This window comes from Dasypus novemcinctus, chromosome 22 (assembly GCF_030445035.2).
Source record: "Dasypus novemcinctus isolate mDasNov1 chromosome 22, mDasNov1.1.hap2, whole genome shotgun sequence".
NCBI lineage: Eukaryota > Metazoa > Chordata > Mammalia > Cingulata > Dasypodidae > Dasypus > Dasypus novemcinctus.
The window spans coordinates 44,664,857-44,679,603 of record NC_080694.1 but is presented as its reverse complement, the minus strand read 5'-3'; the positions used below and the strand labels follow the sequence as shown (position 1 = coordinate 44,679,603).

At 43.8% G+C, this 14,747-nt stretch overlaps 1 protein-coding gene and 1 long non-coding RNA gene across 2 annotated transcripts in view; one reads left to right on the top strand and one right to left on the bottom strand.

The window, feature by feature from the left end:
- Positions 1 to 2,473: 2,473 nt before the first annotated feature.
- On the bottom strand, positions 2,474 to 9,427 carry EDN1 (endothelin 1). The gene is made up of 5 exons (XM_004454289.5): positions 8,828 to 9,427; positions 7,092 to 7,260; positions 5,469 to 5,627; positions 5,172 to 5,306; positions 2,474 to 3,660 (listed from the first exon to the last, which is right to left on the bottom strand). Exons 1-5 carry the CDS (start codon positions 8,889 to 8,891, stop codon positions 3,558 to 3,560), a joined length of 630 nt encoding a protein of 209 aa, XP_004454346.1. The 5' UTR covers positions 8,892 to 9,427; the 3' UTR covers positions 2,474 to 3,557.
- LOC139437299 (uncharacterized) overlaps positions 7,159 to 14,747 on the top strand; it is a 60,365-nt gene continuing 52,776 nt past the window's right edge. Inside the window, exon 1 of the long non-coding RNA XR_011647038.1 lies at positions 7,159 to 7,281. This is a non-coding gene — a long non-coding RNA (uncharacterized lncRNA). The remainder of the gene's footprint in view (positions 7,282 to 14,747) is intronic.

Below are 14,747 nucleotides of genomic sequence, written 5' to 3'. Positions count from 1 at the left end.
TCCCACAGGGATCGATCTGCCAGCCATTTTCTGTGAGGCTAGAAGGCAAAGATTTCATGTAAAGCAATTTCACCTTTACCCCCCAGGCCCTCTGCTAAGGTTTGCGTGGACACCTGTCTCCCCTGATTTCCAGGTACCTTTGGCAAAATAGCTGTGCTCTAGGATTTAGGTTCCAGATTGGCCACAGTTTGCTGTGTGATCTTAGGAAAATCACTTCCCTCTCTGGGCTCAGCTTCTTTACCTGGAAAATTAAAAGGGTGCCCTTTCTCAGTGTTCCTAAGGGTCTTCCTGAGAGAAGTCTAGCTTAGTGTAATACCACGAGCTGTGTTTAGGGAAGCACAGGCAGGCTTCAAGCCAACTGTTTCCCTCGCAACAGAGACCAATCCCTGGGGGAGAGGGGAGGAATGAAGTACCCATTAGCAAGGTCCCCCCACCCCAGCCAAAGGTCACCCCTCCCCACCCAGGGTCCTCAGGTCCTCTGAGTTCTGAGATCAAAGCTCTGCCAGGCTGTTAGTGTGAGGAGAAAAATCTGCCCTAAGTGGGCTTCCAGAAATGATGCTTTTACTGGAAAAACAGCCGGAAGTGTTGCATACCATCCATCAGCTCACTCCTTGAGCTGGCATGGGCTTTGAATAATATCGACTCTTTCCTCTACATCCTTGAAAAATATTAATTTCCTATAAACCTCCCAACTCATTTTACTGCTGACCTTCATGCCCTAGGGAAGCTGCTTCATGCCTTTCACTTTTCTTGCCCGGTACTGAAGCAGGAAGCTTGGAGGAAGAGGATTTAAAGGTCTGACTGATAAAACAAACTCTTTTCACCCTTTCTTGCTGTGCTGTTCTTTGAACTGTTTTCACTCCATGGTTCTCCGCCCCCACCCCACCTCCCCCTAGTATGTATTAGATCCAGATCCTCACTTTCCCCTACTTCTGTGACTTCTTCATGTGACGCTTTCTTAGAGCTATTAGAGAAAGTCCCCTACTCCTTCATTTAAATGACGAGGACACTGATGATGCAGGGGTGGAGTGGTTTGCTCAAGATTAAACAGTGGCCAAGTTCAGACCCAGCGTCTTGTCCTTGTGGGCAAAACTTCACAATCCCTTTGAGAATCACACACAGAGAAACTGTTTGCTAGAAAAAGTGGACTTCATAAGCATTTCTCCCAATGAAATTGAACTGTGCCTTTAAAAAAATGAAATGGGAGATGAGAAAGATATGCCAATAAAGATGGAAACTCTGCCCATAAAATTGGTCGTGCATGCCTAAAAACCTGAATCCCCTCAGATGTGCCACTCTTCAGATGCCAGTGATCACTGTGTGCTAATATTTGTTGACTGCCAGGCATTATTTTGGACTCTGTTAGAGACAGATGGTGAAAATTCTCGAAGGCTGGTCAAATTCTTATGGGCATCTGTTGGTAATGTTCCTTTGCAATACTGTTCTCTCCAGTGCCTTGGAAAGGCCAGCCAAGGTAAGGCAAATTGGAGGAAAGGGAGGCTGCAAGGCAGGTGAGCTAGACTCAGCACTTGGTATCTCTCTTTCCACGGGCAGGTGGCCAGTTGTGGTAACCATGAAGGAGAATGGTACTCAGTGTTCCTTAATAAAGAAAAGTCTTGATTTGAGCAAATCAAAAGGCATTAGGAGGAGCGAGTGTAACTTGTCAGTTGAACACCTACTTTGCGTGTACACGGTCCTGGGTTCAACCCCAGTACTTCTTTTTAGAAAGGGGCGGTAGAAGGTGTAGCTCGTTTGATTGAGCACCTCCTTCACATGTATGAAGTGTCCTTGATTCAATCCCTGGTACCTCCTTAAGAAAGGGAGGGTGGGCCATTGGGAGCCGCTACCTACTCTGAGAAGGCCATTTTCTAAAGGGAACTGTGGTGGTGGATCTGTGCCCATTCATATGTAGAAAGTCTGTCTCATCACATCATCAGCTTCAACTGTCCAATGCTATCTAACAGCCCAAGCAAACTAAATGCATGGAGTTCCTGGACAGTTTTGTGAAGGGGAAGCAGAAGGCTGCTATTCAGGGGGAACTCCAGATGTATTAAAGCTGGTTTGGCTGTTGTTGTTGTTGTTAGCTTTTTGGTGGTTGTTTTTTTTTATCCTTAATGCAGGGGTTCTTAACTGGGGTCTGTGAACTTGAATTAAAATTAAAAAAACATTCTCTTGGGGACATTTGTGTGGGTATGATATATTTATTAAATAATTCACAGTATAGTGTAAACTTAGTAAGGAGCCCATGGTTTTCACCTGACTGGCAAAGGGGTCCATGGAACAAAAAGGGTTAAGAACGCCTCCCTTAATGCAATCCAAAAATAATTTTTAAGATACAGATCAAGGTCCTTTTTTAACTAGTGTGGATCATTTCCTTCTAATCGCCATCTTTGTAGGAAACCATCTTTAACCATTTCTCCTTATACTTCTTACCCGTGAGGCCCATTCCTTAGAAAGTTTAGAACAAAATCAATACAGTAGGGAAAAATATTTATTTTCTACAGTTATTACCTTGACAGGCAAAACAAAGCATTTTTTTCAATTTCATTCAGAAATATATAAAATACATAGACCAATGTGGCCTGCCCAAACGTATATTTAACATGGTAAATATAAGGAATATAAATATATATAAAAATATAAGTACATCAAAATTTAATCCAACCTCTTCCATTAGCCAGTCACATAAAGGAAAATAATTTTACTGCCTTTAAAGCATAACCAACATTTACTTTCCAAAACAACCCTATACCATTGTGTTTCCAAAAATCAGGGCAAGATAATACCCTGACTCAATGATCTTTTCTTTTATGGATCAGAGCTAGTAGATTATCATGAAAATGTTGTATCTACTACTGATACATTAGACCACACTTTTATGAGGCTACTATATAGTATGGGGTTTGGGAGGAGGCAGTGGTAGGAGATGAAGAGTTTGGGAAGGCAATAATTAGAGGCAAAACAAGGTGATGAAATACTTCTGGAGAGTGCAATACAGGTGAGGTAGACTCGTATTCATGAAATGCATCCTGATTTCCAGTAGTAACAGTTTCAGTTTTACATTTTTATGAATAAAAAAGTCTTTTTTTTTTTTCTCCTTTTTTTTACTCTCGTGGTTGTCCTTTGAGTGTGTTGTCAATTTGTGCATTCCTTAGAAAACCTTTGCGTGGAACTTCGGAGTTTCTCCCTGAAGTGTGCTAGATGCCTGAGTCAGACTCAAACCCTCCCTTCAGACCCTCTTCAGAAACGCCACCCTCATGCACAATCTCTCCTCCTTGCTCTGGAGGATGCTCCCCTTGTTCACAAGTCACTTTCTCTTTGCTTACTTTGGGTCTTCCACTGTTTCCTAAATGAGGAGAGACTGAAGCAGTTACCACTGGAAGCCAAGGAAGGCAGATAAGGGATCTCCTTGGCCTCTCTTGCAGTGTTTAGAAGTAGAACGGTGGTCCTTTACCAGTCTGGAACAAGAAAGGGCTTAAGCAGGGAGGCTGTAAAGTTCTGCCACATGACTCTCCCAATTGAAGCCCTGTCTTCAGAAGGGCCCAGGTGATCTGCAATCAGTGCGTTCTGTTGTGGGTCACTTTCTTCTCTCTGTAGAGCTCCGCTTTCAGCTTGGCGATACGAAAAGATGTTTTGATGCTGTTGCTGATGGCCTCCAACCTATTAAAACAAGACAAAACAAATGTCACAAAATAAACCTCACTTCTGGCAAAAGAAACATCTAAAATTAGACTCTGGCACAAACAAATCTGAATCTGGTTCTTGAAGTTTTACCACCAACTGTAACACCAAGCTCCCCTTTGATAAATTCTCAAGTGGTATCTATTACCAACATGAAAATAAAGCCTGGCTCTTATATTCAGAGTGGGGGTGCAGATGGGAGCAGAGGTCATATCTAAGGGGAACTGAGCATTAGCTCCATTCCAACCACCAATGTGGCACTCTGTCTGTATGGGGAAACTCATCGTAGGTTTCCAAAGTCATGGGCATCTTCTTAATTACATAAGGTGGGAAGTCATAGGAAGAATTGAAAGACTGAAAAAGAGAGGAAGCATATAGAGATAGGCTCAAGCCAAATATTTTATGGAAAGTTAAAAAAAATTTTGTAGGCATATATATATTTTTTTCTGTTTTGCAAGAGAAAGAAAGAGGGAAGAACTGTAACATTGACTTACTGGTTGATAGCATACAAACTAATAGAGAAAAATGTTTTCTAAGTCTGTTCAGAAACTGTGATTTAAATATTGTGTGTGGGAGGCAATACTGGCCCTAGATCAGAAATATGGAAACCGAAGTGGCAGGTTAAGTCACAGACAGCTGAGGGCTGTCCCACAAATCAGTAGTAAACAACTCAAGTCATTCATGACTACCAGGCCTGTGCCCAGAACACTTTGATCATGGAACTTCTTGCCATTAGATTTCTAGGAAAAGTTTTCCATGGACCGTAATAGGAAAATGTAGAGCATGTGACAGATCTGAAAGCATGTTTTCTCCCATGAGCTAGTGAATTCCAAAATGTTTAGGGTTGGGAAGGTTCACCACCATAGGGCTGCTGCGTTGTTTAACCTAGACCCCTTCCTCTCTCCCCCCAATTCACAACTGACTAGGAAATGAGAGACCTTTTTGAAATTACATTGGCTTTCCATACAATGGCTTTTCCTTATTAAAAGTAAATAGACCCCCAAAATGGCAAATTGTAAGTCTCACCAACCCTGCCTAATGGCTTCTTTTCCTTTTGACCACTTGATTAATTGCTTCTTTTTAAAGAACTTGATTATACATCACATTGATTTAAAAGAAGAAAAAGCCTTTTCCCTGAAATGATTTTTAACTTCTCAGGGAATGCCATAAGAGTACTGACTTGGAGAGGCAAAGACTGGACATGAGCTAATGACCAAAGTATTTCTGGATATATTTTGCTTGGAAAATCCACCTTTAGATTGAGTGGGCTGAGGACATCATTATGCTGAGGTCACCAAAGTGTGTAGTGGGCAGCAGCTTATATTCAAAGCTATCAAGAACATATTTGAGAAGGATTCCTTTGTTCTTTTTCATCTACAGAATATGAGGATGGCATTTTTATTGTAATTTAAGCCTTTTCCCCCAGTGACTGGAGGATTAGGTTCTGAGGCAATGGTAACTGGGCCTTGCGGGTTTTGTGGGCCTCTTACCTTCTCATTTTTCTTCCTTCCACTAGCTCCTGATGCTTGGAAGACTCTTTTCCTTTCTTATGGTTATCCCCGAGTTTGGAAGAATCTTTTCCTTTCTTATGGTTATTCCAGCCTTTCTCCACAGTGTCTTGGGTCCTGTTAAAATATACATAGGAAAAACCTTTTGAGCAATGGTATCTTCAGTTTTGCTTGACCCTCAATGACTCCATGAATCTCTTAGAAACAAGAAGCCAGTGTTCAAGCAGGAAGAAGGTCGGAAGGCTTTCCTGATTGGAAAGCAAAGGTGATTCTACTTACCAGAGTTCTTTTCCTGCTTGGCAAAAATTCCAGCACTTCTTGTCTTTTTGGCTAGCACAGTGGCATCTGTTCCTGGGGTTCGCTGTCTTTATAGGAAATAAATCCTTTAAGGATCGCTTGGACCGAGAAGGGCTTCCAAGTCCATAAGGAACAATGTGTCTGTTAACAAAAGATAGGAAAAATGGATATTAGCATAATTAATAGAATTCAAAATGGCATGTTCTTTGGGGACAAACTCATTCCATTGGGAACAGGAGGAGCTTATCACACAGAGCTTGGTGGTATACTTAAGAGAATGAAGGATAACCCAGCCAGGAGCACATGCCCATCAAAAGCTCTGAGTGTATATATCCAACCAGGAGAAAATCAGTTTTTATAATTCAGTGAAATTCCATTTCTATTCTTAACAAGGTTCAAAATTCTCCATGACACCAGCACCATTGTTTTATGTTTTTGTTTATGTTTTTTTTGTCAAAAATTATGACATCTTGGCTTTAGTGTCTCATATTTTCTTCCTTTTCTAACAGCTATTTGAGGAGAGGGGACTTCGATGCCATACTCAAAAGATCATTAAAACCCTTTTTTTTTTTCAAATCATATATGATAATGTTAAAACTGCACCCTGAGGGGACAGGAGGAGGTCCCCTCGCATGCACAGGGTTCATGCATTGTTTGCACTTTTCTCTTGCAGTTTGGTGCTATCACATATCTGTAAAAGGACTCCTTGCTAGGCCACTCTCCAACAATTTCCAGTGGGTCCATTTTGATTCTCACCTAAGAAATGAAATACCCTCCTTGGAAGTATCACCTAACAAAGTATTAGGCTCCTTGTATTTGGGGTTTGATTTGATTTTGTTTGGATTTTGGTCATCCCTCACCATAATGGGGCAGTATAGATATAATAAATGTGCTTTTGTCTATGACAGCCTCTGGGAGATGAATTACTGTTCAGGGGGAAAGAGGGAGAACTGCTTTTTTCACTTCAAAGGTGGCAGAGAAACCTGTGGAACATATTTCCCTTACTGACTTGAAATGGGCTTTTCTAAAGGGAAAGTACAGAAGGAGTAGGAGATCCAGGTTCTAGTTCTTGCCCAAGTGACTTTAACAGGTTGGGTTTGAGTTTTTCTAGAAGTAAAAGGAAAGGATTGAATTATAAGACTCTGTAATCCCTTCTGCCTCTCCAGACTACATTCCCCTGAGAAGCACAGGTTGGACTAACCCACATATGACCTCGGGAGCTTATTCCCTGAACCCAGTCAGATCCTGCTGAGAGAACATCCCTCTGAGAGTCCCCACTACCCTGCTTAAAATTTTTAATCTGAAACGTGCAGCAGCCGTCTGCATGTCATCACCTCATTCCATTTATCCTGTAATGAGAGACTTGAGTCTCAATGCCTCAATAGACCTTCCCTTCCGTTGCTAAGAACCAGGCTGCCCTGTTATTTTTCAGGATGGGGGTGGGTGGGTAGGGGAATTGGCCCCACTGGGGTGTTTATATGTTGTCAGAAATGCTACCTTCAGATTCCCAACTAGGAGCTCCCCAGGAAAGTAATGATAGTAACTGTCTCCAATCTCTCATGAAGCCAGTACTGACTAGAGTTATGATGCCCTCTAGAGACTCACTCGGGAGTGTTGATCCAGATGATGTCGAGGTGACAGAAGTACACACACTCTTTATCCATCAGGGAAGAGCAGGAGCAGCGCTTAGACCGACGGAGTCTCCAGGGTGCAGTGGGAGAGGGGTTCTCCCCGCCGTTATCAGCCCCGGCACTGAGCTCGGCACCCAAAACGGCTGGAGAGAGAAAAGGGGCAGGTCAGTGGGCGAAGGTCTCCTCCGGTGCTCATGGATATGACAGATCGAGCAAAGCAGATAAAAGCAGACGAAGCAGACAGCCTGCCTTCAGCAAGAAACACAAACAGGGGTGGGGGTGGGGGGAAGGGCTCTTTGTTTTTTTCCTCCTTAACATAACCTTTACCCGCACTGCCTTATCTGCCTACAGAGAAATTATATAAATGCCAGGGAGACAAACAAGTGAAAAGAGACTTATCAGCTCCCTTGAAGCTGCCTTCAAGGAAATGCTTGGAAATGCTGCCTGTTAGCAATTTGAGTTCGGCTCTTGCATGGTGCTTAGTGCGAGAGCCCAACCCTTAGTGGCTTCAAATTGGCTTATGACCAAAACTCTAAAACTAAATAAATCCCACTGCTTATTCCTAGCGGCTGAGCCACTTACCCATTCTGAAGGACCTTTCACTTTAGGTGGGTACCTGCCACTTTGTACCCAGATCATAAATACCTCTTAAAATTAGGCAGAGAGCCAGAGCATTGGCAGGACAATTAGAGGGAAAAGAGAAATTAGCTCCACCGCATTCATTTCAGACAGCAAATCCCACAGAAACCACTCATCTAAGGTTAAACTGAGTAGCAGGTCCCAAGACCTAGTCAAGTCTCTGTGGAGCGTGAATTCAGAATCCCTGGAGCAATGCTGCGTGTGTGGAGCGTGCCACCTCGCCCTTCTTGCCGCAGCACTGTCTCTTCAAACCTCTCCTTCCTCCTGACAATTTAGCTGTGCAGCTTATCTACTCTATTTTGTACATTTCAAATGATCAGACACATTCCAGGATTTTCATTCCCTTGAACATCCTTTCTCTTTAGTTAGGGTCATGAAAAGACAAAAAAAGTGCATTGACCCTAAAAGGGGAAAACGGGCAGATGCACACATCCTACCGAAATCCTTAAGTAGGCAAGATTTAACCTAGCTCCCCTCCCTCGGCAGGTGGACAAAACTGAAAATAGATTTCACACTGTTTGGGTTGCCAAAAATCTGCCAAATGAAGCCTAAAGTCAATAATGACAAATTTTAAAGAAAGCATCTGCCTTCACCCAGAAATCACCTGGGGAGGTTTAATCAACAGACTTTTTTGCAGGTGATTTTACTGCACATAGATTGCTTGAATGACTTGGACAAAATTTCTTGGCTTCAGGCTGAAATGTTTAAATATTTTACAAGTTAGCACACTATTAAAACAGTGTTTGAATAAGATATAAGTTCCCATATATCCTGTGTACCTGTACAAACACATATATTCAAAAATACACTTGGTTAAATTATATTTTGTCTTTACTCTTCTTGTTAAAGAAAAGAAAAAAAGTATGTAATTTTAATACCATGTGAGCAATTATATTCAATATATGAATTTTAATGTTTCCACTAGCAATCTAAGTAGCTTTGAGCAATAATTCCCAAATACTTGATAGCTGAGCTGCAAATCGTAAAAAGAAGAAAAGCAGAAGCAAAAGAAAGCATTAAGGTGGATATGAAGACATTAACAAGCAGAGATTTACAAGCCAATGTGCCTACCTGTTTCTGTAGCTCCTTGGAAAACCACCAACAGCAGGGAGAAAATCATGGAGAAATAATCCATTCTAGAAAAAAAAAGGATCAAAAATCCTTCCCTGCAAACTAAACCCAAAGGAAAAGGAAGCAAAACAACTTCAGTTCCCTCAAAGTACTTCTGATTGTTCAGATCTCAAAGTTATCCTTCAGCTCAAATACTCCTTACTGGGAAGAAAAAGAAGTTTCTGCCAAGAGAGAGGGCAGTGGGAGCCGTCTGAAGACACGCGCGGCTGGGGCTGCGGGGACAGCGCCAGAGACTCAAGAACCCCGTCAGCTCCCGCCCCAGCGCAGATGCAGAAGCGCGTCTGGCTTGGACAGTTCTCCGCCGGCTTTTTATATTGAACCCCTATAGAGTGGGGGTAAACAGCTCCAACTTTATTCCAGCCCCAGACAATGTTATTGTGTTATTAGTCACCAACAGGCAACGTGCAGCCGGAGATAAGGCCAGGCTCTAAAGGAAATCACTGCTAACTTCAGAGGCAGACGCCGTCAGACAATTCAGGGGCAGGGCTAAGAAAGAAAATACCCATTAGAGACCTTTGGTAAACCTGCCCGTGCAGTGCCGGAGTCTGCTTCCCCTTTGCGAGCTGCCAGCCCCAGCATTCAAGAATCAGAAGAGTGACTAAAGAAAAACTCATACCATTGGTATGAGAAGTATGAGCTGCAGTTTAAATAGATTGTATTGTTGGGGGGGGGGGGGGTTAATTGTTGTTCACTTCGTTTTCCTTTTATGCCTCTCCGATTTCTTGATAAACAAGGGAATGTGCCCCCTCCTGACTCTCCCCCCTACTCTCAGTTGTTTTGGCAGACCAACATACTTTTCTCTTACTTCAAGCCCCAAGTTTTGTTTCGTTTTGTTTTTGTTTTTTGCCAAAGTGCAATTCCTCCACAGTGGAAAAACATCAGTGAGGGACTGAGAAGGAAGGAAAGCTTAAAAAAAAAAAGTGTTAGCACCTTCAGACACATACACCATCCTTTCATCAACACTGATTAGAAGCCCCCCAAACCCCTTTTCTGTGTCCACCCTCCGTCTTCCCTGATCCTTTCTCTGTTAATACCACCATCTTAAGGCAGGAGAGGAACACCAGGGGGAGATGAAGAGCTTCCAGGGCTGGTGTTTTATTGAAAAAAGTAGAAGCGTTGGCTTCTGTGTTGAGGGCAGAAGGGAAAGAAAGGAGGCCTAACCTAGGAAGGGGGGTGGGGTGCACCTCAGAATATTCCATTTGCCTCCCTACACAAGACCCTCTGCTCTGGGTCTGTTCCCTCAGCTGCCTTCGTTCTTTGGACGTGCTCTCACACAAGGCTAGGTGACCACACAAGGTAAGCGGTGTTGGGACCGAGGAAATGGCCATGCTGAATAAGGAATTCAGATAATGCCTCATATTTAATAATGTGTGATATTTTCAAAGCAATTTCCTGCCTATTTAACCTTGAAATACTCCCCGAGAGAGCCACAGGGAAGTTACTGGAGAAGTGACAACAGGCTCAAATGTAGAAAGCAAAACAAATATAAAACCTGGCTTCTTCCATTAGCCCCATTTTTGAGGGTGGGAAAACTGAGGCATATGGAATTTACATGCTCCATCAAAGTTCTCACAATGCATGAAGTTAAGCCTTAGCTCCACTTTTATCCAAAACCTTGCAAGGTAAATTTAGCCCCATTTTTAAAGATGGGAAAACTGAGGCATACGGAATTTATATGTACTCTACCAAATTTCTCACAGTGTATGAAGTTGGACTCAGCTCCACTTATATCTAAAACTTACAGGGTGAATTTAGAGTATCTTCCTGCCACAAGGGAAAAAAAAATGAATACACCTCTAACACTTTGGGACACCATCAGTAGATCCTTTTTCCGGTGTCCTTATCTTGTTTGACTCCAGTTTTCCCAGGGGATGGGGTTCAAATGTGGACCCATACTTGGGCAACAGAAAAGGATCCCGGGGACTATTCCACCATCCTTCACTCCTAGAATCCAAGGGACAGACCTTATCCAAACCCTGATGCTGTGGGTCTGGACACATGCAAGCCCCTAGACCCCCTGGAAGTCACAGTTGCAGGGACTTCTCAGAGAGAGTAACAATAGCAGTGTCAGCCCCACAGTGAGATCTGTCCCCTAAACAAGCCGCCGCAGCGAGAACTAGCAAGAACTAGTGACGAGGACAGGGGCAAGGGTGAGGCAGGAACCCTCCCTCCCACACACACCCAGAGATGCCTCCACCCAATCCCCAGGGGCTCTGCCTCGGCCCTCTGCCTCCTCTGCTCTAACCTCAGCCCAGCCCTGGGACTCCAGAGAGGGCACAGCTCCCCCTAGGACCAGGCGGCGCCGAGCAGGAAACCAGCTGTGCCAGCCCCAGATCAGGCCAGTGCCTGCCACTCCCCCACCCTCACCCCAGCAGACCACCGGCAGAGGAGGGGGAGGAGAGCTGATGTCACATTCACAGGGCCAAGCTCTCCCCCGGAGGGAGTGGGGGAAGGTGGGCTAGGGCATGTGTCTTGGCAGGAATCCCCCCTTCCCTCCACTTTTTTTAACCTACTAGAAACTTGGACAAAACACTGGCTATAGTCAGGACCAACCTGTCTTCGACTCCTCTCTGGAAATGCTTGCTCTGCCCTCCCCAGTGTCCACCCGGGTCCAGCCTGGGTCAGCCTCCAGCGGGGCAGCCTGTCTCTCCCCCACCCCACCCCCCACCTTGGTGAGGCTGCCCTTGGCGTGCCAGCAGTGCCCAGCAATCAGGAGGAGACCTGAAGCAAAATGAAACTGCCCACGCGCTTTCCCTCCTCCTCTCTGGTCTGTGTCATCCTGTGAGTGTATTGGAATTACAAATACAGCAAGGAGGCAGGCTTCACCCCCACCCCGGGTGGGTAGGGGAGCTTTCTGAGGCTCTGTTAAAGTAAATGCAAAGGTTCCAGACCTGGGGGACTTCCATCAGTAGGAGCAGTCTCATCCCCACCTTTTGAATCCCAAGCTTCCAGGTCATGTCAGTGTTGCATTTATTTCCACTTCTCTTTGTATAAAGTCCCAGGGTTTAGGGGAGATGGCCTCTGCCTCTCTGTCCACCTCTCCATTTCCACCTCTTGTAGCAGCCCCTTTTCCTCTTGACGGAGGAAGGGAAAGTCCCACTAAAGCCCAGAGAAGGCAGCTGAGGCATTGCCAGACAGCTGCCCAACAGAAAAATTTCCCAAGAATGGCAGGGGGAAACCCTAACAAACCAGTTTTACTAGCTGGATACTCCCACCTCTCCTCCACTTAAGTATTGCTAGAGATGGGAGTAGGAGAGGAGGTTAAAAGATCTGGATAAAGGAATAAGAGTTGAGGTCCTTCCTCCCTCCCCTCCCTCCACTTCCCCCCACCCCACCCCTCAAAGAACTAGGCAGGGAAAAGCTCCTCTCCTTGCAGCCACAGTCCCCCTCAGAGGAAAGGGAAGGGAGGGGAGGGAAGAGGGAAAGAAGATGCTTTTTCCCCCAATAGAACAACTCGCTGTTGCTGCTCTTGCTCTTAATGTTGCACTTGGATCCTGGAAACTGTTTGATAATGTCCTTTTTCTGTATATTTCTTCTTGTATCTCTTGCTATGTATTAATAGATATCTATAAATAAAACAGCCTGAGCCCCAAATATTACACAGTAGCAAAGTGTACCGTTTTTAGCACTCTTCGGCTTTGCTCTTTCTCAACTTTTGCGTAATAAAATTTGCAACTTTGCCAAGCCCGTAAATTTGGTGTGAGATGTTGCATTTAGCTCAGGAAAAACCGAAAAGCCGTTAGGTCACTTGACGACAGCATAGAGAATGGGGAACTGGTTTGTCGCAGGCAATGTGAAGCTCTCCATGCCACTGAGAACTGCTTCCATCACTGCTGTTCCTTTCCTATTTTGTGTACCACTGTGGTAAAGGATGGTGCACCCCAGCCATTACTCCTATGACATATTACACACCCTTGGTAGTGGTGTGTAATATGGACAAACACAACTTCTCCCTACAGCAGGAAAATTCAGGGTTGATTTAGCACAGGAAATACGATCGTCAGGATAGATTCATCCCGTGCATTTTAAAAACATAGAACTTATGCAACTCCATTTCCTCTACACTCATCTATGGTACAGTAACAGCAAGTAGCTTAAAACATTAAAAAGAATATGTCCAGTACTCTAGCCTCGCATTTTCCAAACTTCCTTTCTTCATAATCCTCCTCCATGGTTTTTGCCATATTTCTGTGCCACTTGGACATTTTTACAGTAGCCAAAAGGCAAAAACAACCAGAGTATCCATCAACAGGCCAATGGTATAGCCATACAGCCATAAAAAGGAATCAAGTTCCGTTACATGCGACAACATGGATGAACCTCAAAAACATCATGGTAGGTGAAATATGTCAGACACAAAGGACAAATATTGTATGATTCCACTTATATGAAATACCTGGAAAAGACAAATTCATGGAGACAGAAAGCAGATTAAAGGTCAGGGAGAAGGGGTAGTTATTACATAATGGGTAAAGAGTTTCTGTTTGGGGTGATGGAAAAGTTCTGGAAATGGATGGTGGTAATGGTAGCACATTGTGAATGTAATTAATGCTACTGAATTGTACACATGAAAATGGTTAAGGTGGCAAATTTTATGTCCTATATGTAGCACCACAATAAAGTAAAATAAAAATGGTCATATGGATACACCCCAAAGAAACAGATATCCTGGTATTCAGCATCCAGACTGTTTTAACGATCATTTTTTGTGTGTCCTGCCTCAACATCCATCTTACTTTGAGCCACTTTCCTCAACACTAACCTTTGGCTAGGTAATAAGCAGCTTCCCAGAGGGGCCACCACTCCCACCTCACCCAAAAACCACAGCTGCTCCCAAATGATAAGCTGACTATCCCCACTCCCCCTGGACCGCCATCCTCTTCCCTTTTCGTATGAATGCTTTTAATCAGCCAATCCTTGAATCCCACAGGAAATCTATTAATCCTGGACCACAACAAAAGCACAAGCCCATGGGTCCCTCTTACTCTGTCATTATGCTCCTTACCTGCTGGTGGAACCCCTCAAATTGATCACAACTCCCATTGACCCCTCATATCTGTCATCGTTCCCCCTGACATGTTATGCTCCCCCCCACACACACACACACCCCACCCCCGGATCTGTGAGTAACACACTGTCTTTTCTCATGAATTGTGGCCTTGGTTTCCCATTGTGTTCCACCTGACCTCCACCCAGACCCAAATTTAAAATCCAGCTTAACTAATCCAGGACAGACACAAACAAGCAAGGGAATTGAATCAGAAAGGCTCTAGTTGACACTTCCATTGGTTTATGGCTCCACTAGTTCTGCAGTTGTCCTCCACCTTACTCCCACATTCTACCTCGAGAGTCAGTATTCCGAGTGTTTTCATCCACACACACAGCACACACACACAAAACTATAAATTGGAATGGGAGAGTAAATAATATTTCATACATAAGAGAAACCAGAAAAATGTGACAGTCGGTAGCTACCTCCCCATTTTTTTCTCTTTTAGTTCTATGTCGTTCATGACATCTGAAACTAAAAAGGCAAAAAAGGAACAAAAAGAATGCCACTGGAGGGTGAGTGGAGTGGGGTAACTTCATTAAACTTAATTTATATTCATTCTAAACTCTAACTTTCCTTCCATCTATCTGAGTGGGGTGGTAAAAGAAACCTATTCCAGAGGGCAGGTACCATTTAATGTGATGGCTCCTGTCATGTTTTCTTAAGCAAACTGTGTGCAAGTATGACATTCAGTAAGATATCTCTGATTAAGTGCACTGCTCTTAGAACACTTTCCATGATTCATTCATTGATGATGGTACATTTCCTTTTTTTTTTTTTAATGAGTTTCTTGTGTACCGGATATATAGG

What these genes read in the sequence shown, in the direction of transcription:
- EDN1 (XM_004454289.5), bottom strand. Translation starts at nt 8,891, where the DNA reads ATGGATTATTTCTCCATGATTTTCTCCCTGCTGTTGGTGGTTTTCCAA. An exon ending in ATCTGGATCAACACTCCCGA is followed by an intron (nt 5,628 to 7,091) that starts GTGAGTCTCTAG and finishes TTTTGTTAACAG; the next exon opens with ACACATTGTTCCTTATGGAC. An exon ending in CAAGCAGGAAAAGAACTCTG is followed by an intron (nt 5,307 to 5,468) that starts GTAAGTAGAATC and finishes ATATTTTAACAG; the next exon opens with GACCCAAGACACTGTGGAGA.